General features: G+C 38.6%; 1 protein-coding gene across 2 annotated transcripts in view; it reads right to left on the bottom strand.

Annotated features, from left to right (window-relative positions):
- GART (phosphoribosylglycinamide formyltransferase, phosphoribosylglycinamide synthetase, phosphoribosylaminoimidazole synthetase) overlaps window positions 1-22,010 on the bottom strand; it is a 36,660-nt gene extending 14,650 nt beyond the window's left edge. The window contains exons 1-12 of one of the 2 annotated variants that reach the window (XM_052673860.1): window positions 21,865-22,010; window positions 14,672-14,820; window positions 10,501-10,596; window positions 9,595-9,769; window positions 8,816-8,927; window positions 8,022-8,090; window positions 5,809-5,934; window positions 4,770-4,857; window positions 4,364-4,449; window positions 3,593-3,761; window positions 2,847-3,078; window positions 596-690 (exon numbers count right to left, since the gene is read on the bottom strand). In XM_052673860.1, coding sequence (XP_052529820.1) covers window positions 596-690; window positions 2,847-3,078; window positions 3,593-3,761; window positions 4,364-4,449; window positions 4,770-4,857; window positions 5,809-5,934; window positions 8,022-8,090; window positions 8,816-8,927; window positions 9,595-9,769; window positions 10,501-10,596; window positions 14,672-14,816 — 1,393 coding nt within the window. In that variant the 5' untranslated portion in view covers window positions 14,817-14,820; window positions 21,865-22,010. Of the gene's footprint in view, window positions 1-595; window positions 691-2,846; window positions 3,079-3,592; window positions 3,762-4,363; window positions 4,450-4,769; window positions 4,858-5,808; window positions 5,935-8,021; window positions 8,091-8,815; window positions 8,928-9,594; window positions 9,770-10,500; window positions 10,597-14,671; window positions 14,821-17,751; window positions 17,878-21,864 lie in introns of those variants that run through there. The other variant, XM_052673859.1, reaches the window with a different exon arrangement.
- Window positions 22,011-23,375: the final 1,365 nt, after the last annotated feature.

The raw sequence follows: 23,375 nt of genomic DNA, 5'->3' as shown, positions 1-23,375 counted from the left end.
TATTTGAAGGTTCTCATATAATTTGAATTAAAAGCGATATATCATAAATGATTGATATTTTAATTTTACCATAAGAATTACAAGGACTTAACAGACCAAGATATTACAAAATAGGATACCTGATATTACAGAAAAGGATGGGCTGATTCTGTTTGGTATAAGCAAAAGATATATGACATCTATCTCAAGAAATAGTATATCTGAAAGTATTGGTGAAGAATTCAATATCTTGTATACTTGTATTTTTTTCTAAACATTTATCTGCAAAAATGGTATAGCTATCTAAGCAGGAAAGGATAATCCACATAATCAAAGTAGAATTTTTTGCTTGCATTTGCCTTTTTTGAGTAACGAATCGTATTTTCTAATGCCTTTAATACATATGACATTTGGGAGATATATTTTAGAGTCATTTGACAAGAAAATCTGTAATCTTAAAGAGCTACATTTTGAAGAAATCACAGGCATTAGGTTACATACCATTACTATTTCTAGTGTAATCTAGACCTACACAGAATACGTAAGTATTTGGATCAAGATGATAAGCCCTGTTACTGTGAACCAACTGAAAGAGAAATGAAGGTCCATCTCTTACCAGATCTTGATGTGGCTGCAGCTAGAGGTTTAATTTTCTGAACCAAAATATTCCCTGCTGCGATGTCTACCCCACTGTTTTTGTAAGTCAGGCCTCTGAAAGAGTGTTAAAAAATGTTTCAACAACTGATTACTAAATGTAAATACATGTATTTTAAAATAATATTTATGTTTTTGTATCATTGTTTCAACAAGGAGATTAGCCACTCAAAATCCTATACTGCTGCCAGTGAAGTTTTTCAAGTATCACTCTTTTCCTACTTTTACAACAACTTCAGTCACAGAAAATGATTTCTAGGTATTGCAGTATTTATTCCACATAGACTCAGTAACTCAAAGGTTAATCTTTTCCTGTTTGGATCCTGACATCACATATATACCTGAAGAAAGGGACTATTAAACAAAAAAAAAAAAATTAAAAAATTAAAAAATCCCTCAGCCATGATGTAAGTGGATCAGTGGATCCAATTTTGTAGGCTAGAGCCATATAAGATCAATGTCAAGTTAGCTTCTCTAAATCAAAGTATCAAGTTATTTCTTTGTGCCTTCTGGAGTTTTACAACTGTGGCTTAAAGCTGCCTCTCCTCATCACCTTGAGTGATACCATCACAAAAACATCAGCACCTCTTTTCTTTTTACATGCATGGTACAAATGGCTGTATGTAACTTGTCTGTTCCCGTGTTCAGTGGGACCTTTTCATTTTGGAGATGATGCAATTAATGACTAATACAGGTACAGCAAAGCAACTACTGTAAAAAACAAAGACCTGTGCTACCAAGCAAATACAAAAGTACCCGCACACACATTGTATCACTGCTAAAAATTTGCAAGAAGAAAATTATCATAAGCAGCAGCTGTTCAGTCTGTGAATAAGGCTCAATGAAATATCAGCTTTCAATAACAAGAGACAAAAGTCAGCCCCTTTCAGCCTGAACATAATCAATACTCGACATATTTTCACTTCATTTTGAAAAAGCACGATTCTTTAAAAGGAGAGCAGTTTTTTTTGAAATACTTATTAAATAAATCTTCTGTATATTTTCGCAGAGGGAAATGCATAGGACTTAACCCTGCCAAGCTACTGGGGGGGAGGAGGGAGGGGGAAGGTGCATCACAACCTCACAAAGCCAACCATCATGGCCTGTTCTTCCAATTTTAGGAGAGGAAATGATGTTGCAGACTCAAGGACAGTGAAACAAGCACTGACTGTAGGCAGCCTCAAGGAAACTCTTGCATAAGGTAGAGATCATTGGCATAGATGCACTCCAGCCAAGAAACTTCGTGGCTCTGGCTCATGAGCTCAGTGCTTTAGAGAACTCTTTGTTATTCTCCTCTCACACAAGGACAACACAAACACAAATTACATATTTTCACACAAATTTGTCAAGAGATACACAGTGCTTGAAAAGGAAGACCAGGTAGGAACATCCTTGTTCATGTAGTGTGTTTATTGATTATTGATTATAATTTTACAATTATAATTATATTGATTATAATTTTTACAATAAACTAATCAGTATACAGTGTTAGCAAAAAAACCCTTACTACTAGCATGCTTCATAGGCTACAAAATAGTCAATTATCAAAAGTTATGTTTTAAGCTATTTAGAGAACGAGCAGGCAGATATGCCTTATATTAGCTGAAAATGAGTATAAAATCTTGCAAAAAAAAAATCTCAATAGCATCAGAGACACAGCAAGACACACTGCTTTAAAAAAAATACTCTTTTAAGACTGTATATAGTATAGTAATAATAATAGTATAGTATAGTAATAGTAATAAGAGTGATAAATTTTACCCAGGTTTTTAGTCAACTGTTATAATGTATATATCACAACTAACTGCTTCTAAAGACTCTAAAATGACTTGATAAAATAGCTCTAAATTTGTTCATGTGTATTTTTCACGATAGTAACATATGTTTGGACAACTGTTCTAGAGCAAAAGTGATGGTTGAAAGTGTAAGGAACAAAAGATTTGTTTTCCAGAAGCAGACAGAACACAAATTAAAGTTACTTTTGCTTGTCACTGTAGCTTAACTCAGACTTGGGAAAATAAGAACATGAATCAAAGAGCTATCAAAAAGCCTGTTCCTTCACTGGGCTGGTCTTGCTAAGACTGCCCACTAGGATACCAGTTAACACTTGTAGAGTTATGTATAATCAACATCTATTTATAAATGTAAAATAGTGATGTCTTTAAGTCCCTTTTACACCAGTTGTTTCCACTTCAAGAATTTCAGATATCTACCTGGATTGACTCAGGAAAGCTATAGCCCGATAACCAATGTCCTTCCTATAAATGGCACCCTTGAAGTTTATGGCTGCTACTCCCTTGTTGGCTTCTTGCAGTGCTGTCATTAGATCTTCTTCAATAGCGGTCACTGTAAGGACTCTTCCTCCATTAGTCACCACTTTGCCATCCTTCAGGGCTGTGCCTGCATGGAACACCTCCAGTCCTAGTTCTTTAGCCTCAGAAAGTCCTGTGATTGTTGTTTAATCAAATAAATCCAGGAGGGAAATAAATAAATAAAGATCATTAGGACATTTTTCAATTAAATACTCAACAATTACTCTTTCTAGAAACAATCCAATTCAGTGTAATCATTCTAGGGAGTACAAATAAATCTTTTAAATAAACTACATTTTGTGGAGAGATGAGTCTACTGCTTGCATGCTCAGAGACACAGAAAGGTATTTAGCTATGATGGATTTTATACTTCAGTGACACAGAGACCACAAAACATATCAGCATCAATATTATATAAGATAGGCCCAGAAGCATTTCACTGTAACATGTTAAAGAAATGCTACAAAACTTAACAATACGGTACAGAGATTTTAAAACACTATGGGTGCACTAGTAGTCTTTAATGCATGAATATTCAGTTGACCCATAACCACAAGATCTTAAATTTCTATGAACCTGGGTAAAAGAGAGACTGGAGAGAGGTGGGAGAGTAACCAAACTTCTGCAGTTTCTCTTGCTGTATTTACCTGTTATTTCCAAACCCTTCGGATACGTTCCTGGATACCCTTCACTAGCCATGACCACAGTCACAGCTGCACTGTCTTCAAACCAGACTGGCATGGAACTAGACAGCTTTTTATTGATAACTGCTTGCATAACTTCGTATAAATCACTTTTCAACAATGGAAGAATCACCTACAAAAATATAGATTAGCTTTTTTTTTTTTTTTTCTTCCCATTTTCTTCATGGAGCTTTAAAAATATTACATCAACTGTAAAAATGAGCTTTCACATACTGTATTTTCACACATATATACATCTTATGCATAATCTATGTACCTCTAAAAAGACTTCTCCTTAGAGATTATTTCTCTGGATAAAATAACTGCTGTGTATGGAAAGGGAAAGGTAGAGGCCAAAGAAGCCTACTGTGCTCTGAAGAATGGAAAAAAAGAGATTTGTTCAAAAAGGGAGTGGAAAAGGACGTGCTCATTTTTTAAGAAAATATAGGGGGGAAAAAAAAAAGACCATTAAATTCAGGAAGAGATATGGAAATACTGAGTTCACTCTTGTAACTCAGCTCAGTCTTGTAATATCCATAGTTGAGTATAACCTGCTAAAATTTGGAATGGAACAAAATAATAACAGACTTTCTATCTTGAATCAACTATCAAATATTTTAAATCTCAGAGCAATTAGCTAATTATTAACCTGAAAGTTAGTAAAGAGTAATGGCAGACAGTATATCAGACATTTCTCCTCCCATGATAATAAACTGTATCTACAAAATCACTCACCTGACATTCTGGGTCACCAAATCTGCAGTTAAACTCTAGAACTTTAGGCCCATCTTTAGTAAGCATTAACCCAGCATAAAGCACACCTAAAATTAAAAAAAAAAAAAAAAAAAAAGCATTTAAAAAAAAGCAGAAAAATGATATGAATAATTGTATAGGTCATTAACACTTTAACTGCTGTTTCTTCTGCTCTACTTCATTTAACAGCTATCCCCTGCTAAGGAACAGGCATTGATTACTGATTGATTTCAATGAACTTCAAATAGAGTCATTGATGCTAAACCCCATTTCCAAATAAATCAAAGTCATCTCTCTAACTTGCAGTGTGAGTTAGGCCTACAAAGACGACGAAGTAAAGAAGCTTTCTTCCCATTTATAATTAAAAACCCAAAACTTTTATACATACCAAGATAGGGGACACCTTCTTTCCTCATGCCATCAACAGTCTTCTGAAGAACAGTTTCTCTTATTTTCAGCAGTAAATCTTTAGAAATCTAATAAAACAGGATTAGATAACTGTAAAAACAGAGCATGTGATTTTTTTCCCCGCTGTTACGGCATTTTGAAGAGCCAAGGAGAACACCTGGATGGTCTGTTGCTCACTCCAACACATCACAAAAAGAGAAAGCTAGTATTTTTTCCTTTCTCGGCAGGCTACATACTACAGCATTAATACAACAGGTTGGATCTTTTTCAGTCATATTTCCAAGCTTAGATCTAAACGTGCAAGTAGTCCCACTGGCTTCACGGGAACAAAACATCTACAGAGTCATAGCAGCATTCAGATAAGGCCTCTCCAAGGACAAATGATCTACGGAAAGCACAGTGGTGATTTATCATATTTTGTTGAACAAAATTAAGAGCTTTTTGAAGGAACAAAACTGTCAATTTTTGAAATCCAAAGAGAAAGTTAAATGGCCATAACATAGGTCAACAGGAAGCAAAGTAAATCCTTTTGCAAACAGACTATTTTCAGAATAGAAAACAAAAAAAAACAAACTACTATGAGCTACAGCAAGAATTCATCATTAGCTTATCTTGACAAAAACAAAAAATGTGGTTTAAGCATTTATTTCTAATGATGAGTATTTCATAACACTTAGCATCATAGAATCATTTAGGTTGGAAAGGACCTTCAAGATTATCAAATCCAACTGAAAAAGAAAACAAATCAAAATATGAGGTTTCAGAAATAAAACTTCCATCTTAATAATAATTTAATAAAGATAATTTAAAATGATTTGGTAGAAATAACATCCTCCATAGAAAAATGAATTATCAAGTTACAGGCTTTGACTTAGTTTGCTTTAGACAACAAATTCAATCCACAAGATGCCAATGCCCCCATTGCTCTGTTTGCCATAGTGAAACTGAAAATCCAGATTGCTTTGAGTACTAGAGCTGCAGTATGGTTGCAGCAATACATCATCTTATTGCATCTTTACCTGAGGTGCTGGAGAATAAGCTCCCATCCCTCCAGTGTTAGGGCCTTCATCTCCATCCTTCAACCTCTTGTGGTCTTGCGCTGGGGGCATGGGAGCAATTGTTGTGCCATCAGTGAAACATAAGCACTGGAAAACAGGAAGAATAATGGAATTCCAAGCATATGACTAATATTTCATGAAGTGCAAAAAAGAGAAAATCTTTTCTTTTTGATGTTGCAAAAATGCATAATTAAGAGTACAAATTCTGTCTCCCTAATAAAACAAACTACAGCAATCTGAACACTTTCTTCTTTTGCTCAGAAATCATTGCCTCGCTTTATAAGACCTTCCTGCAACAACCACTTCTAATACAGCATGTAGAAAATTAAGTCTTTTCTACATTTTTAAAATTAATATATATATATATATAATTAATATATATAATAATTAAAGATAACACCCATAGCTGTACTGAAAAGAAATACTCAGAAAGTTTAAAAAAAGTCTCTAAAATGCCCCACAGTGGAAGTTATTTCCTCATTCCTCTTCCCCTCTGCCCTGGGAAGAAGGCATTACATTCCTTTGATAATTTCCTTTTCCTTGTTGACAAAACTCTGTTTGCTTTTACCTTACTTATAAATTACTTATATACCTTACTTATAAATTACTTATATACTTACATGATTTGAAGCTCAATATCTTCATAATAACACATCTGCTAGCATCTTACATAACTAGATAATGATGCTCACTGTTTGGGCTTCTGATAGCACTACTACTCACAAAAATACTGTATAATGCTAATTAAAAGCCAACTCAGGAATCCCCTAGAAAATCCTAAGTGTGAAAATATGATGAACTAGCAATTTGTGGAAGGTTAATTATTTTGACAGGCAAAGTGAGCAGTATTTTCTTCTTTACTGTGATCAGTCATCTTAGGAAAAAGAATTTAATTTGCACGCTTACATTGATGTGTTCCGTTACAGTAAATCTGCATGCATCCTAACGACAACACATTTTTCAACAGAGCATGGAGATTTGGATAACCTGTTGGTCCCTCACAAGGTCAAACCAGCCAAGAAAGAATATGGATGACAAACGTCTGCAAATATAATTTTTCATATCCAGCAGGAAACCAGATTATGCAGTGACTGGCAACAGTTAGAGATGATCACTTACTTTACAAATGCCACCACCTCCAAGATCAAAGTTCACAACATCTAGTATAACTCAATTGCAGCTTCAGGACTCGGGAACCTGAGATGGTATTTGGCTGTTCTACTTTGTGTGATGCCAGTGTCAAGTTCCCAAGCAACCTCAAAACCAAGCTCTAATTCTCCCCAAAACTGAGCTCTAATTCTCCTTTTCTCTTTTACACTCTGCTAATAAAATTTATTTTCTAAATCAAGGAACAGAATCATGTTTAAATGAAATTTTCTCTCTCCACCTGCAAAGTAAATCAGTGATGTCAAAACTTTTAGCAGCCTTTGGTTACATGCCCTTCAACCCTGAGTGCATTCCCACACTGCAGTATTTCTGGCAATGAAACTGATTAAAGTGTCCTGCCTGCACCTGTCTCGTGTTGCTTGTTCCTGTGCACCAAAGAAGTTTACTGACCCCTCAAGATACAGTTCACTATGTTCCTTTAATTAGCAAAGATGATTAAAAAGATTTTCATTTTCCCAACCACTCATTCTTCTGTTACTCTCACTTCACCACAGTTACTTATATCAATTTCATATGGGACTGGGTTAAAACCAGTCCACAGAAAATATGCAAGTTGCTGCTGCTTTCCTTGAAAAAACGTCTTCAGGCTATAGCCCTATGAACAAGTAAGTACTACAACTGAATCAAAGGCAAACAGCAGTGAAGGTGGAGGAAGAAGGAAGGGAAGAAACGTCCTACACTGTCTTTATTGCCAGAGAAATCATAACACGGAAGTGCACACTGCATTATACTCAACATTTTTATGTTCTGATTTTTTTTCCCCTTGTGGTAGCAGCGGATTACTGCTTGAGCTATTAACTACTCATAATTTGAATTATTTTAGCAGACAGCAGGAAGTTTGGTTCTTAACACATCTGCCTTTATTTAATAAAATGGTATTTATAAGCAGGTCACTGTTTTTAATGTAATAAAATCCTTTTAATCCCTGCTGTTTACTTACCTGTCTGGTGTTTCTAAATATCTCAAAACATGTACAATCTAAGTGCAACAGTGAGATGCATACTTACAGAAACTTCTTCCCCCTCAAGAAGTTCTTCAACAACAACAGTTTCCCCAGCTGTGCCAAAAGTTTTATCCTGCATTAAAAAGTCAATCTCTTCAGACCTGTATTTCAGTCATTTTATAACAATCAAAATACAAGTGTTTCAGATAACGTCTCATACAAATCAGCATTGCACCACTGAACTATAAGATACTATGCTGCAGAAACCAGCTGAGGACCTACCCTGTGTACATCTTCTTTTTCAGTTCTATGTTCCTGACTGTTCAGATGGAACTGCTTTGTCTTGGTTCCCTTCAGATTTTGATGCTAATTTATTTCGTAAACATCCTAACCAAACATATGCTTAAATATGTAACTCTACAGGAATTTTACTACACGTGTAAGTACTGTGTATCAGGAGTTTTAAAGCTGATGTTGCACGTCAAGATACAGCTTAATTGCAGTGTTAATGTTAGAGCACTATAGCACCTGATTCATTGTAGCAGAGTCCCCAAGGACGCAGAGATTAAAAGCAATTCATACTGAATTAAGTGCAGACCTTCAGTAAGAGCCATTTTATTTTAGCCTACTCGTACTATACCTAGAAAGAGTACTTTGCCTCAAGCAATACATATGACAGCTTTCCAAATAATGTCACTGTCCAAACAATGGGTAAAATATTTGACTTCTGCAAGCTAAATGCCTACTATATAGAAATAAAAGGAAAAAAAAAAGCATCTCGGATTTTGACAGGGTTAACAACTTTTTTTTTTGTTTTGTGAGAACTCTTCCAATTGGTGCTTGTATGTTTCTACTCACCTGCATGATTTCATTAACAGCTTTACAGGCTTCTTCTTTGTTTGATGCCACAATTACTCCTTTGCCAGCTGCCAGGCCACTAGCTTTTACAACTAAAGCAGGGAAGTTTGCACTTTAAAGATAGAGAAGAGAGATTCAACAGTAAACACTCTATATTCCAATTATATATTTTAAGCATTCTGAAAAATGCTGACGGTTGCAAAAGCAAAATACTCATCAGTATTATAGTAATAACTTTGTGCTACCAAGCAACAGACAAATAAGATCCAGGATTCTCTTCTTACACTGTCCTGAGGATTTCTGCTTCCCGGTTTGTTTACCACTGAATTTCACTATGGTTCTGAAAGGTTGCTGTTCTTTGAACAATTTAACATTGTAGCAATGTTGGGTCAGCTGGATCCTTCTCTGCTAAGTAGATCACTATTAGCTGAGTAAGCCCACAAGCAGAATTTATGCTCATGGAGGCAAGTACAGAAAATACAGAACATACTACATCTTTCAGACTGGATTTCAGACTTTCAGATCAATTTCCATAGTTGGCAATCTGAAAAAAAATAAAAACTTCTCCCATATTCGCATGTAGAAAGCTGAACTTTTAATTTTCATTAAAAGAGCAATAAATAAGGAACCATTAATTACTGAAATGTGACAGACAGATTATCCTTTAAAACCTCTGCAGGTGTTCTATCACAGCTAAAAGTATTAATACACTGGTAAGAATTTGTTTGTTTTGGATAGCTGGCACATTGAAAAAAAAAATCCACTACAAAGAATTTTACCTGTTAATGAAGCCACATGCAGCCTTCGGATCAGTAAAAGATTTCCACCTTGCAGTTGGGATCCCATGACGATCCAAGAAGGATTTGGTAAAGCTCTTACTGGACTCCAGCTGAGCTGCCTTTGCCGTGGGACCAAAGCATCTTACTCCAGCTGCTGTCAAGTCATCAACAATTCCTAAAAACACCAACACAGAATTTTTTTCAAATCACCAGATGATTTGTAAGTCATGTAGTTCAAATCTACAGACACATTAATTTGTTAGAGCAAGCATTCAGGAGTTATAAGCCACATTTATATTTACCCTATATCTGTTTTACACAATGGGCCTTACATGTACTTTTCACTCTAACCAAGATCAAGTAACTCTACAGTGTTTGGAGTTAAGAAGACCTGTTGCATTTTGTAAGATATTACAATCTTTCCTCAGTTTACTACAGCTTTTAACCAACTAGTTGACACTAACATTTCATGAAGATAACAACTCTTGATCATGCAAAAGGATAAAACTGAAATTATCACTGTTAAGGTGGTTTTTTTTTTTTTTTTTTTTTTTTTTACCCTTGAATAATTCTTATATTTGAAAGAATGAAAATTCCACTGGAAAACCAATACCCTTTTTGAGTTTCTTATATGGAAACACTTCGATACCTGTTTTACTAAACTCAAACACTTTGAATGAAATTGAACAGTTAAGGATATTTTAACTGCTATATTTCTCATGCGCTTTGAACTTTGTTTTCATCACAGCAGAATCCTGAATTTCAGGGAAACTGCCACAGAGGATTTGTTTCTTTTCCTGATGAAGATACTCAGATACTGTTGAGTTGTGGAAAAAAGATGGGGACTAGAATTTCTTTTTCTTCCTAAAGCAAGAAAGCTTTCACTTTTAATTTTCTTTCTCTTACCAGCAGCAAGAGGAACCTCTGGACCAACCACAACCAGCCTGATCTCCTGATCTCTGCAGAACTGAGCAAGTGCAGCATGATTGCTGACTGAGACAGCTGTCAATGACAGAAAAGTGTGGTAAGACTGTATTCACTACTGTTACTTGGTAGTTATTTATCATATAAACATGAAGTAGTGTTTTCACAAGTCTCACATTCTTGAATGGCAAGACACGGTGAATCTGGAATAGAGGCATGCACTAATATATAAATACTCAGAACAACACATGTACACATATGGAAGAAAATCCAAACAAAACAAACCACTGAAACCCTAAGCAAAGGTTGTAATTTGACATGCACCGTAAACCCATCTTGCTCTTGAAGGCGGAAAAAAAAGTTTCAGGTTTCCTTATACTGCCAACATGTTCTCATCTCTACAGACATCCTGTTTGCCAGCACAAGAAGCATCACAAAAGAGCCAAATGAAAAATAACTCACAGGCAAAACCAATATAATAATAATAATAATAATAAAAATTATTCAGCCAGTCTCTTCCTTGTTTAGGTTCATCACAAAGCTTTACATATGTTCATGCCAGAACAGTGAAGGGACAGGAACAAGTGGCTGCTGGTGGAATTGCAATTGCTTTTTTTCTTCACGTAGTGACAGTTAAAAAAATGCTACAATGAATGGTGATTTTGCTGAAATAAAGCAAAATCTGAACACTTGTTCTTACATTAGTAAGGAAAGGTACTTTAATTATGGGCAAAGATCTATTGGCAAGTTACAAAGACCTATAGCACAGTTACATTTCTGTAAACAAGCACTTAACATGACAATTGTTGCAATTCCAAAAACCATGTAAGCAAAATAAAAAGTTTGCTAGAAAGACCATAATGTCAAGTCTCTTGATAAAAGATTTGCGCAAAGGCAACACGAAATGCAAGTTCCACTACTTTATCAAAAAACAAATAAAGCCAAGGTCTGCAGAGGACTGGTACGTGAACTCACAGAGTCAAATGCTGCAAGCGTGGCCCAGCATGGATTGGCTGCCTGCACTGGGAGGAAACTGGCACATGAGAGTACAGATCTGCAAACAGAATCAAGTGCAGATCCTCCCTGGTGATGGAATACTTGCAGTTTTGTCTGTGAAGTCATTCTAGAGACCACATTGGCAAGTATGTGAAGAACTGATGTCCTCTTCCAGTCAAGTTTCCAGAGAAGGGGAGGGAGAGAAATGAGAAGCAGTGATAAAGCATCTTCTGTTAAACACATCTACACTATTATGTTGGTGTACACTTTGCTTCTGCCATCCCACGTGAATAAATTCTCCCCTTTCACAAGAGAAGCTATTATTCTAAGACATAAAAGCAACTATCTGAAACTTCTCTTCTGATTGCAGATTTGCCCCATTTAGGTGGAATGGTGGGGAGTAAAATGCTAAGAAAAACTACCTCCTTGATAACCATTCAACAGTTCAATTACTTTGTTCCATGAAGATGTGTAAGTAAGGAATGAAAGGCCTCTGAGACCTCTGTGCAATTTATCCCAATCGACTTCTGGCTCACAAGAGTGTAAAACCAAAAGCATAACACACTTGGCTTTATAGTACTGGTAAACATAAAGGTCAATACTGTCTTTCAGTCCCACATGGCAGTTGTGAAAGCAGTTCAAGAACAATCCCAGCCAAAGAAAATGGGAGCTCTGGTGAGCAACTGAAGAGGATCAATCTCTGTTCCCTTGAGACCAAGCTACATGAAAGGGAACAGGGAAAGAGCCTGCAAGATGACTGTACCTGTCATCCCAAATTGCCTTAGCCTCAGGTCTCATCTACCAGCAATGTGAGGGTGAACATGGTAAAACATTTACATTATGTGGAAATAAACAGAAAGGAATAAGTCACACTATTAAGATATAATTTTAACTTCTACTCTAAACACAAATTTCCACATGATGTAAACTGAAGGGAGACATCTCTGTAGCAGTGTTTTTTTTTTTCCTCAAAATGACAGCCAGACATACATCTCAAACCAAACAGAAGGAACTTAACCAAGATTTTAAAGCCAGAACATTTTAGTTAAAAGTATTAGCTAGCATGAGAGCTAAAATGCAGCGTTGTCAGGATGCTAAAAGACATTCACAGAAACACATATGTATACCTAAAAAGTCAGCATGCCATTCTGTACAATTTTAGCATCGAATTTGCCCTGCTAGTTAAATATAAAGAGAATATAAACCTATATTTAGCTATTCAACCCAAATCTGTCTGTACTGTCAGGAAAGATTACTGACTCAAATTAACCATGAAAACTTTTTTGTGACTTCGATAAAGGCAACATCTGAATAATTAAAATTTATTTATAGTTTTAAGTTCACCTTTATGTGTTTCAGAAATCATCTGAGAACTACAGCTGCAATAGTGATTAAAGGAAATCTCATGAACCACAGGGCAGGATGAATTTCCAGAGCCAAATCTTGATTATACCAAAACAATGGTAACAGTTTCACAGACATTGCTGCTGAGGCTTATACAATATGATAGGGCTCACACACTTCTGGAAATCTGTTTTCTATTTTCTCCTCTCACTAAAAATCTAGGCTCCAGTGCTACCATTAAAATGCCTGAGTAGATGAGACAAAAAATTCCCTTTCAGTTAAAAAAAACAGTCAACCTCTTCACAAATTTTAGATTCTTCCTGCCTCCCAGCTGGCTGAGGATGTCTTCCCTAAAGCACATAAAAGGACATTGCTTGGAAAAAAAGATTTTAGTACATGTGGTAGATTTCATGGACCTGGCTCAAGCATTATTATGCACAAGTTCAAATATTTTGCATTGTTGAAAGTGCAGTGTATTTTATGCAATAACAAAGTGAGAGAAAAGTGCAGCAGTTTTTAAAAACTAAGCAAACTGAAATTAACATTCACGGGCCATGCAGGCTGGCACTTACTCCAGTTGGCATGAGTATAAAGATTTATATGTACACATATGTAAAGATCTTCTGGAACAAGAAGGAAACATGAACATGACTTTCCTGTCCTGCTCTTGATCTTTCTCCTGTGAGATCAAACAGCACAAAAAACTATGATGCTGTGCATGTTCAAAGAAATTATGGACAGGATTATTTAAGATTTCTGTAATTAAACATTCCAGTGGAATTAAATTTGATAATTATCTGTTGTGTAAGAATTTGACATGAGATGGTAAAAATGAAGTATTTTACTCACATAGATGTAAAAACTGGAGGCATGTAATTTGTGTTCACATGTACTCTATGTTAATTTTAATCCTGTATGTTCTCATGTGTTTTCAAGTAAAAGTTAAGTTGGTTCCTTAAGGCACTTATTCAGGATCTGGTATACAAAGAACAGGAATTTCTGAGTAATTATCCCTGGTTTCATACTGATGCACCTCTAGGCGAGCACCTTAGACAAGTACTTTTTAAACACAGCAGGTAATTTTGGATGTAATTTTGCATTTGAAAAACCTTAGGCTTGATTTTCAAAACTGATATGAACAGCTTCAGTTACAGCTGTCCAGTTGCAGCCAGTCAGAGTTTACCTCAGTTAGGCCGGAAGCTCAAAACAAGCAGAGAGGAGTAAAAGCATTTAAGAATAACGCTAACTTCCCAGGATCACTAAAACAAAGACAAACATTTCTAAGATGGATATTTTCAGGTATGAAAGTATTCTCAAGAAAGGTTGTAAGGATCACAAGCTCTCACTGTGCCTCTGAGAACTAAGTGGTGCTTCAGACCCAAAGCAATGTGCTCTGCCACTATCCCAGAAGTGCTGGTGTTTGCTGCAAACACTTTTCAGCTGTTCACCAAACAGCTGCTGAACTGCATTGAATACCAAGACGAGCCATCAGCCCTTTCCTGTGAGGGAACCACTACTGCTATCCCAAGATACACTCCTGTAGGAATTTACAGCAGGCAGATGGAGTTTTGGCTGCATGCCCTACTCCAAAATCCAATGAATTAGCTAAAAATTGAGATAAAATTAATTGAGTGTACATAAGTATAAGGCTTTGCTCAGATACTTGCTCTTAGCTGCATCTCTATGATGTTACATTCCCAAAACCTTCAAATTATAACAAACTGTTCACATTAACAATAAGATCAATTAATGGATTAGGTTCAATTAACGGAATAATTTACTTGTTCGGTTATCAGATTTTGAAACTTTTTACCTGAATTTGAAATCTTTCCACTGTTGGCTGTCCCTGCGTTTCCAGGAGCAACAAACACTTGTTTTACATGTGGGGACTGGGCCAGCTTCCAGGCCAATGCATGCTCTCTGCCTCCACTGCCGATCACAAGCACTCGATCAGCCATTAGCCTGCGCAAAACCAAACACAAGCAACATCGCCAGAGTTAGAAGTGTGAGGTTAGGAAAGCAAGAGCATCACGGAATGTAATGTTGGGTGTAAGGAACTCTGAGCAGTGCTGAGTGTCACTTTTTTTCAGGCAATGATGTTTCTATTACAGAATCACAGAATCACAGAATCACCCGGGTTGGAAGGGACCTCAAGGATCACGTAGTTCCAACCCCCCTGCCTAGCAGGGCCACCAAACATCCACATTCAGATCAGGTTGCCCAGGACCCCGTCCAACCTGGCCTTGAACACGACCAAGGACGGGGCATCCACAACCTCCCTGGGCAGCCCGTTCCAGGGCCTAACCACTCTCCTTGTAAAGAACTTCCTCCTAACATCCAACCTAAATCTTCCCTCCTTCTATTGGGGTTTGTTGGTTAAAAAAAAAAAAAAAAAAGTACATGGAAAGACATAACTGACTTAATGAGGTGTGACAGAAAATAAATGTCAAACACTGAAATAACCCACGGGGCTATCTTGTTTTTCTTTCATCAGACTGGCAACTGTTGTACTGAGTCTGGGATATAGAAAAAAACTTTGATTGGCCAGGCTGTGATTTGTAACTCATAGACATTTCTGGTGAATACAAGCCTGCAAAAGACAAAGTCCTTGGTATTAATTAATTGTATTAATTGTATTTTCTTACAGAGTCATAGGAATTTAATTGGAACCTGAAACACTTTGGTGGAAATATTGGAAAAATGTCTGAATATTTCATGAAAGGGAAAGATTAAGAGCAATGAGACAGGGTGATGAGCTCCACTCTTAACGGAATTGCAGAATCATAGAATCCTTTGAGTTGAAGGAACGTCTGAGGCCCATCTATTCCAACTTCCCTGCGATGAACAGGTTGCCCAGGACCTGATCCAGCCTAGCCTTAAAAGTCTCCAGGGACAGAGCATCAATCACAACACTAGGCAACCCAAAAGGGGAAGCAGAAACCTAACACAAATTTCCCTTGGGACTGAACGACTCTTATAGGCTGTCCAGAGTTCAACAAGGCAAAGTTTTGTTAGCCTTTGCGTTTTTAAAGACAGGTTTACCTCTACACGTATTCTCTACACGCTTATTTGTATAAGTCACCTCAAAATTGTCATCCCAGCAATGATACCACACAACTAGCAGGGGAACAGAGGATGTCACTAACATTGGGAAAGAACACTGGAATTCAGAAAGTAGTAAATAAGTACGTATTTCTTTATGTGGAGGTTCTTAAAAAGCAAAGGCTAACTCCCAGTGGTACTCAAAGAACAAGCTGCTATAGCCATGTTAGTTCAACCAAGTACAAAATACACAGATGATGGAACTGCACTGGTTAAGGTCAGAGTTTTATCAGCAGAAGGCAAGGGATGCCTGGAGAAGCCATTCAGCAAGGCATGGAGTGAGCAGCTATACACAGGTGTCTGGAATAGTGTTCATTACTTCCAAAAAGTAATCTAAAAGCTCTAAGTCACAACACAGGCAAAGTAAGCATCTAAACACATAAAATGATTTCAAGCATGGCAAGTATCAAAAATAAATACAGCTTTGTGTGGAAACTGGCATGATCGACTTTGAGGACTTTGCGACGACAGCGAAGTAGTGCGACATGCCTCCCTGCTGCACAAATCACCTTTCCCTGTTCAAGGGGAGGGACGCGGCCTTGGTAAGAGCCTCAGCTCCACGTAACACACAGCCTCCCTGTTGCAATACCAGCATACGTAGTGTCTAACTCTTGCTCAATGGCCCTTGACCCACGCTTGCCAGTGTGTGTGGAACCCTCCAAGGCAGGTGGGGAAGGCCTCACACCACTGCTGGAGCACACAGAGGCGGCAGCTCCCTTTGAGGTCAGAACTCCTGTGGGACGGCGAGAGAGCTAGCACAGTGTATATCCTCAGCATGAGGAGAAACAAACCTACCCAAACCAGACTTCTAAGGGAAAAGTGATCTTACCAGAGGCATACCAGATGTTCAGCCAATTGTTGGGCAGGGCGTGTGCTTCTCCCCCATCCCAGCTGCTAGTAGGACAGCTGAACCCCCAGCTCCAGGAACTGCCCAGATAGCTCTGTAGACCCCTCCCTCCCCCACAGAAACCCAGCTGTCTTGAAAACCTGGACTCCAAAGGAGATGGCTTCTGCTTTGAGGGCTCCCATGATGTGCATGCTGAGCCCCATTATTAAACCCAAGTCCTCTGTAACACAATGCAACCCCCACGCATTCTAGAATACACCCCCATGCCATTTCTTTAATCCATTAACAAAGGAATGATTTGTTCAGAGAATGATAATTTTAGGCAAAACATGCAGTCAAAATAAAGACAAAAGAAACGTGAATAAAAGGACAAAATATGGACAATCAACACTGTGTTTTAACAATAAACTAAACACATCAGAGTTAAAATTTAAGAGTACTTTCAGGTTGGGAGAGTCCAATAGGTTTCTATTAAAATGTTTGGCAAAATACATACTGTAGAGTTGCAATAAACTTCTTAGATTCCTTAAAGTAAGAAAAAAAATACCTGGGAATAAAAATTAACAGTTACGACAAACTATTTGGGATGCAAAGTTATGGCAAAGCTCTTTGATATTGCAACTTAAGCAAAAAAAAACCCCACCAACTACATATATGTATATTACGTATATATATATAAAATAAATATATATGTACATATAGAAGATTAAGAGGTTGGCTACATTGAAAGGATAAGCTAGATGTAGACAGTAACCTAGGGCAAAAGAATGCTGTGTAAAAGAATAAATGTCATGTAGCAGACAGCTGCCTTAACCCAGCAAGCTTAACCCAGCAAGCATGTTTCTAGTGCAGTTCACAGCCATCATTAAATAACAAGTTGAAATATACATGACAGCATCAGAACTGAGAGCAGAGTTATAAACCAAACTGGAGAATATACTTACGCTATCCTATGTGTTGCTGGCCTGAGCAAAGTAATGCTGGGGAGTTCAGGAGTGAAAAGAGAAAGGAGAAGACCAGCCTCTAGTTAAAATGTAGCGCCCTGCTCCAGTATCACCACCCATTGATAACATGCATGCCTAGCCATTGGACAGGTCATTTCAGGTGGGAAAACAGAACAGAACAGAAACCAGCACACGTATGGTTGAGAAACAAGCAGCAAAAACTTCACAGAGCAGAAGCAGCCCACTTTGTTGTTCCTGCACATTCAGAATAAATTCTGCCTCACTCAAATTATTTTTTGCAGTTGAAAAATATTCACTAATCAGATCATAAACATCCTCTATTTAAAAATGATGCTGTGCATACTCCCATGAATATCAACAGCATGGAAGAATACGATGCATGATGCATATTTATGCTCCATTAAGCCTCCTACACAAAAATATTAGGAAATGCTTCAAGATCCAATGAAACTGCTGTCAGCTGAAGTAAATCACCCTGCTTATAAATCAGTCAAACGGCCATTCTTCTTCCCTAAAAGTAGCATATTCTAATAGTAGTCAGCCAAACAAACAAACAAACAAACAATAAAAAACCATAAAATTTTATATGGAAGCAGTTAATGGAATAAACCATGTGCCATATGTTCAAATGAAAAATCATCATTCTGTAATAAAATATGAGGAAAAAAAGAAGTGTTTTGTCCATTTTTTTTATTTTCAGGAACTCAACTTCTTTGTGCATCCCCCAAAAGGTATCCTAGCAACTTTTGTTGAGGGATGCAGCTTGACAAGAACTTCTTCTGGTGGCAATTTCAGTTTCAGTTCAGGAAGCCCAAATAAAGTACTGGCAGCCTTTCTTTCTCACACTGACTGTAAAGATGCAGTGTAGGCCCTCCATTGCCCAGTAATATCACAGAATCATAGAATCCTTAGAGTTGGAAGGGACCTTTAAAGGTTCATCTAGTCCAACTACCCTGCAATGAACAAGGACATGCACAGCTATATCAGGTTGCCCAGGGCCTGGTAGAGCCTCACCTTGAAAGTTTCCAGGGACAAAGCATCAACCACATCAGTGTTTCAGTGCCTCGCCACTCTCAACTGTAAAAGACTTTTTCCTTACATCCAATCTAAATCTCTCCTTTTTAATCTTGAAGCCATTTCCCCTTGTTCTATCACCACAGACCCTGCTAAACTCTCTGTCCCCTTCTTTTATATAGCTCCTCTTTAAATACTGAATGGCTGCTATCAGATCACTTTAGAGCTTCTCTTCTCCAGGCTGAACAGCCCCAGCTCTTATAGCCTGTCCTTGTACAAGATGTATTGCACCCTACGGATCGTTTTTGTGGCCCTCCTCTGGATACCCTCCAATAGGTTTATGTTTCTCCTGTGCTGAGGACTCCACATCCAGACACAGTACCCTGGGTGAGGCCTCACCAGTGCAGAGCCTCAGAGGCAAGATCACCTCCCTTGCCCTGCTGGCCACACTTCTTTGGATGCAGTCCAGGATACAGTTGGCTTTTTGGGCTGTGAGGGCACATCGCTGACTCATGTCCAGCTTCTCACTTAATGGTACCCCAGGTATTTTTCAGCAGGGCAACACTCAATCCTTTCATCTCCTAGCTTGTATTCATAATGAGGGTTATCTTGACCCAGGCGCAAGATCTTGCATTTGGATTTGTTGAACCTCACGAGGTTCACCTTGGCCCAGTGCTCAAGGTGTCTCTGTCCAGGTCTCTCTGGATGGCACCTGTCCCTCTGATGCACCAACCACACCTCACAGGTTGGTGTCATCGGCAACCTTGCTGAGGGCACACTCCACTCCACTATCAATGTCATTGATGAAGGTCTTAAAGAGTATTGGTACCCCTGGGGACACTGCTCGTCACTGATCTCCATCCACTGAGTCATTGACCACCACTCTCTGACGCTATGCTGCAGGCAGTTCTTCATCCGCTGAAAGTCCACCCCGGGGTATGTTGTCAAAGGCCTTACTGAAGTCCAGACAGACGACATTAGTGGCTCTTCTCTTATCCATCGATGCATTGACACCATCATAAAAGGTTACAAGGTTGGTCAGACAGGATTTGCCCTTGGTGAAGCCATGCTGGTTCTCTGAAGTATTATGTACCTCCTCACTGGGGAATCAAACCCCCAGCCTCCCATGTGACAGGCGGAGATACCACAATACTAATGAGGAATTGTACATAACTGTCTTTAAAAATGAAAAGTTCCAAAAAAAGGGAGATTCAAAAAAAAAAAAAAAAAAAATTCTTTTTATCGTTAATCAAAAAGTCAACAATCTGTTTTCAAACAACCAAAAGCCATTCGCAAAGTAGACCATCTCTTCTATGAGAATTACCACATGTGGTTTTTTTGGAGGACATATGTGAAATCCTTAAATCTTCTCATAAACAGGCAGAAGTCAAAAAGAATCTAAAGCATGGTACATTGTTACCATAAGTAAACATCATCTGCCTTCATAAAGAAGGAAGGTATATTTGTTTAAAAGATATCTTAAAGAAAGACGGCATTTCAAGCAAGGATCAGTTACCAAGTTCTTAGACAAAATAAGAACAGGAAAGCAAAAACAAGCTAATTACTCTGAGTATCTAAGAGGAGAGGACATGAGAATGCGGTGAAGGCAATTTCCAGAGCCTATTCCTGAAGATGCCAGCTGCTAGTCAGCAGGGATGAGCATCAGCCTAGAGACCTTTATCGTCCTCAAGGATGGGGCTCATTAAGAAGCTGGGCAACTCCTCCACGGAGTCAGGGCCTTTAGAGTGAAAAAAAATAATGAGAACGGTGCAAAACCAACAATATATAACAGCTTTCCTCGTACTGGCTCCTCCACAAGGCACAGGGAGATTTCAAATACAGACAGAAGTGAGACAAGACTACTAATTCAGTAGCTGCCCTTTAACTAGTAACAGGGAAGGCACATGAGCCACCATCTCCTACTGGAACTGATTCTGCGCTCAGACTGGGATGTTAAACTGAGCTCCTTAGCTGTACTAATGCTAAGCTTACGAAGATAGCTGTGTAAGTGTATGAATTCAAACTCTTTAAGCTAAACCATAACGCCACTCATCCCCATCTAAAAAGATTTCTGCCAGCTGAATTGACTAACTGTGCAATCAACCAATAACTACTGGCACTAAAAGTAAAGAGATGAGACAACAGAGATGGGCAGAAAGAGCTAAATGTCAAGACCTGCCTTTTAAGCTGCAGCAATCTACTGCATCACTGCACACCTAACATTTAATCTTAGCCACTGCCTAATTAAAAGCTGCAATACTTTTAACTTTTCAACACTGGGATTGTGGTAACCTGATGCAGACAGTCAGGTTTCTTTATACAAAATATATGGTCCAAGCCCACAATGTCTTAACTCCTACTTTTCCCAGAAGAAAGGTTATAAAACAGCTATAAAGCAGCTTAGCATTGATAGCTCTTAGTCCAAATATAGAGACTCCAAGCCTAGCATCACCAAGCCCATACCTCTCAGTGCCTGGAAAAAAGCTTCTCCCATCAAACTTCGGACTAAAGGAGAAAGTTCACTGTTTCTCTTGAAGTTAGGCAAAAGAATAAAAAGAAATTATGCCTCACAGGACACAGAAAGAACGCAAAATCAAAATGCTCTGCAATTCATGCGCCGCTCCACAAACTGTTGCATGCCCCCTCCCCCCCTCTTTTTTTTTTTTCCCCATAATCAGTAGCAGGATAAAATATTAAAAGAATGGCTTGGAACAGAAGCCAAAACCTAGGACTTTCCCTTATCAACTTCAGCAGCTGAGCTGCTCTGTAGCGTCCTCCTGGAATCTGCCATCTTTTACTTGGCTCCTGCACTTGCCAGCACAGAGCCAAATCCTCAGCTCTTCTGCTCTCTGAATTAACACTAATCAGAAGGCTGAAAATAGAGTTCCGCTGCACATCATGATGAATACACAAAGATCTTCGTACGCGTGAGGTAAAGACTATGAGTGCACAAAGATCTCAGTACACACAAGGAAAGTTCTCAGCTAGCCTTTTCAGAGAACCTTTGTCAGCTTCTGGACCCTGTTCAAGATTGGATTAAAAAAAGAGCTGAAACGCGCAGGGTTTAGGTTGACCTACCAGTGTTTCACAGTTGGCTTGTGCTGGTCCTTGCTACTGCAGTCTTGCTATGGGTCTTATTCTCTCCTCCACTTCCAGCCTCCTGCTTGAGTGCCAAATGTATGCCTTGTGTGTCACAAGGATCAGGAAGCCAATAATGCTGGAAAGATAACACCAAAACAGTAACTCAGAAAAGTCATAATTATAAAAAGGAAATTAACAGCACCCTCAGATCACTTGATTGTTCAAGGAGCCACAACACCCCTGGTAGCACATACCACTTCATGGTGTACTTTCTCACCTATCTGCCTGTTTCACCTTCTCCCCCAGTTGCTTATAGTCCCAGGAACAGTCACATCAGGGAATGAGACTTGGGCGAGGATGTTTCTAACAGGGATCAGTTTCCTGAGTGAAGTCACTGTACCAATTGTGCAGGCAGCTCTGCTGGTGCGATGCAAGGTGCAGAAACAAACATCCACAATGCCTGACCAGCAGAATGGCCAAAACACAATGCAGCTGCAAGTTTTAGCTAGGCTAGCATGTAACTTCTACTTGTGGAAACTGATGCTGCCTTTAAGCTAACATTTAATTTCCTCAGGTTTCAATACCAGAAAGAGATACTTAAAGATTTCAGAGATCTCTATAATCAGGTTCTTCATTTATGATCAACTTCTGGCCCCTAGAAGGCCTGCATGCTAATTAGGAACAAGCCACAGATCTTCCATGGCCTGAACTGAGAACCTTTGAGACAGGCACTATACTCCAAACAGCCAGATTGTGCATTTCCTAGGCAAACCATCATCAGGTTATCTCCCCAGTACAAACAAGAAGCTAAATGGTGCTGTTATTCCCCCTGCCCCAAAGCACTAAATTTGGATGACTGGGACTGTGAGAAAGCCGAAAGCCCTCCATGTTTCCATAGAGGTCTGGAACTACTAACAGGAACTACTGTGCGAGAACCAGAAGGAGCAGGGAGGCTGAAGTAAGGAAAATCCTTTCTATTTAGGGTTAAACAGTGAAGCGTATACTCAATCTGCTCATTAATTTCAAGCTTCCACAAGATGAATTACCAGAGGGAAAAAAACCAACAACAAAACAACCCAATATTCAAGTCGGTTGGTGAGCCCCCAGCTTTGCAAACACCAGGGCTACGAATTACAAGTCAATCAAAGTCCACAGCAAGAAAAGCCAAAAGTTGAATATTTACTTTAAAGCAAATATTTCACCACTTTTTTTTTTTTTTTAGCCAAACAGAGGGAAAAGCACATGAATAACAGCTGCGTGCACTTTAAAATAATTTAAACTGCGGCATATTTAGAAAAGTCAGAAAACAAGAGCCCCCAAAGTACATTCAGAGAGGAGGCAGGCATTTTAAATAAAAAGCTGACAGCCAGCAGCAGCCATCGCTCCACACGGCTCCTTATCGCAGCGTGTGAGGAAAGCGCAGAGCTGCAGGCGGGGGCCAGACCCCGCCATTTTGCATCGCGGGCAGCACATGGCCCCGCCGCCGCCTTGCCGCTCGGCTTCTTCTC

The sequence above is a fragment of the Tympanuchus pallidicinctus genome, unplaced genomic scaffold (assembly GCF_026119805.1).
Source record: "Tympanuchus pallidicinctus isolate F22 unplaced genomic scaffold, pur_lepc_1.0 scaffold14, whole genome shotgun sequence".
NCBI lineage: Eukaryota > Metazoa > Chordata > Aves > Galliformes > Phasianidae > Tympanuchus > Tympanuchus pallidicinctus.
This window is presented reverse-complemented; position numbering and strand designations above follow the sequence as displayed.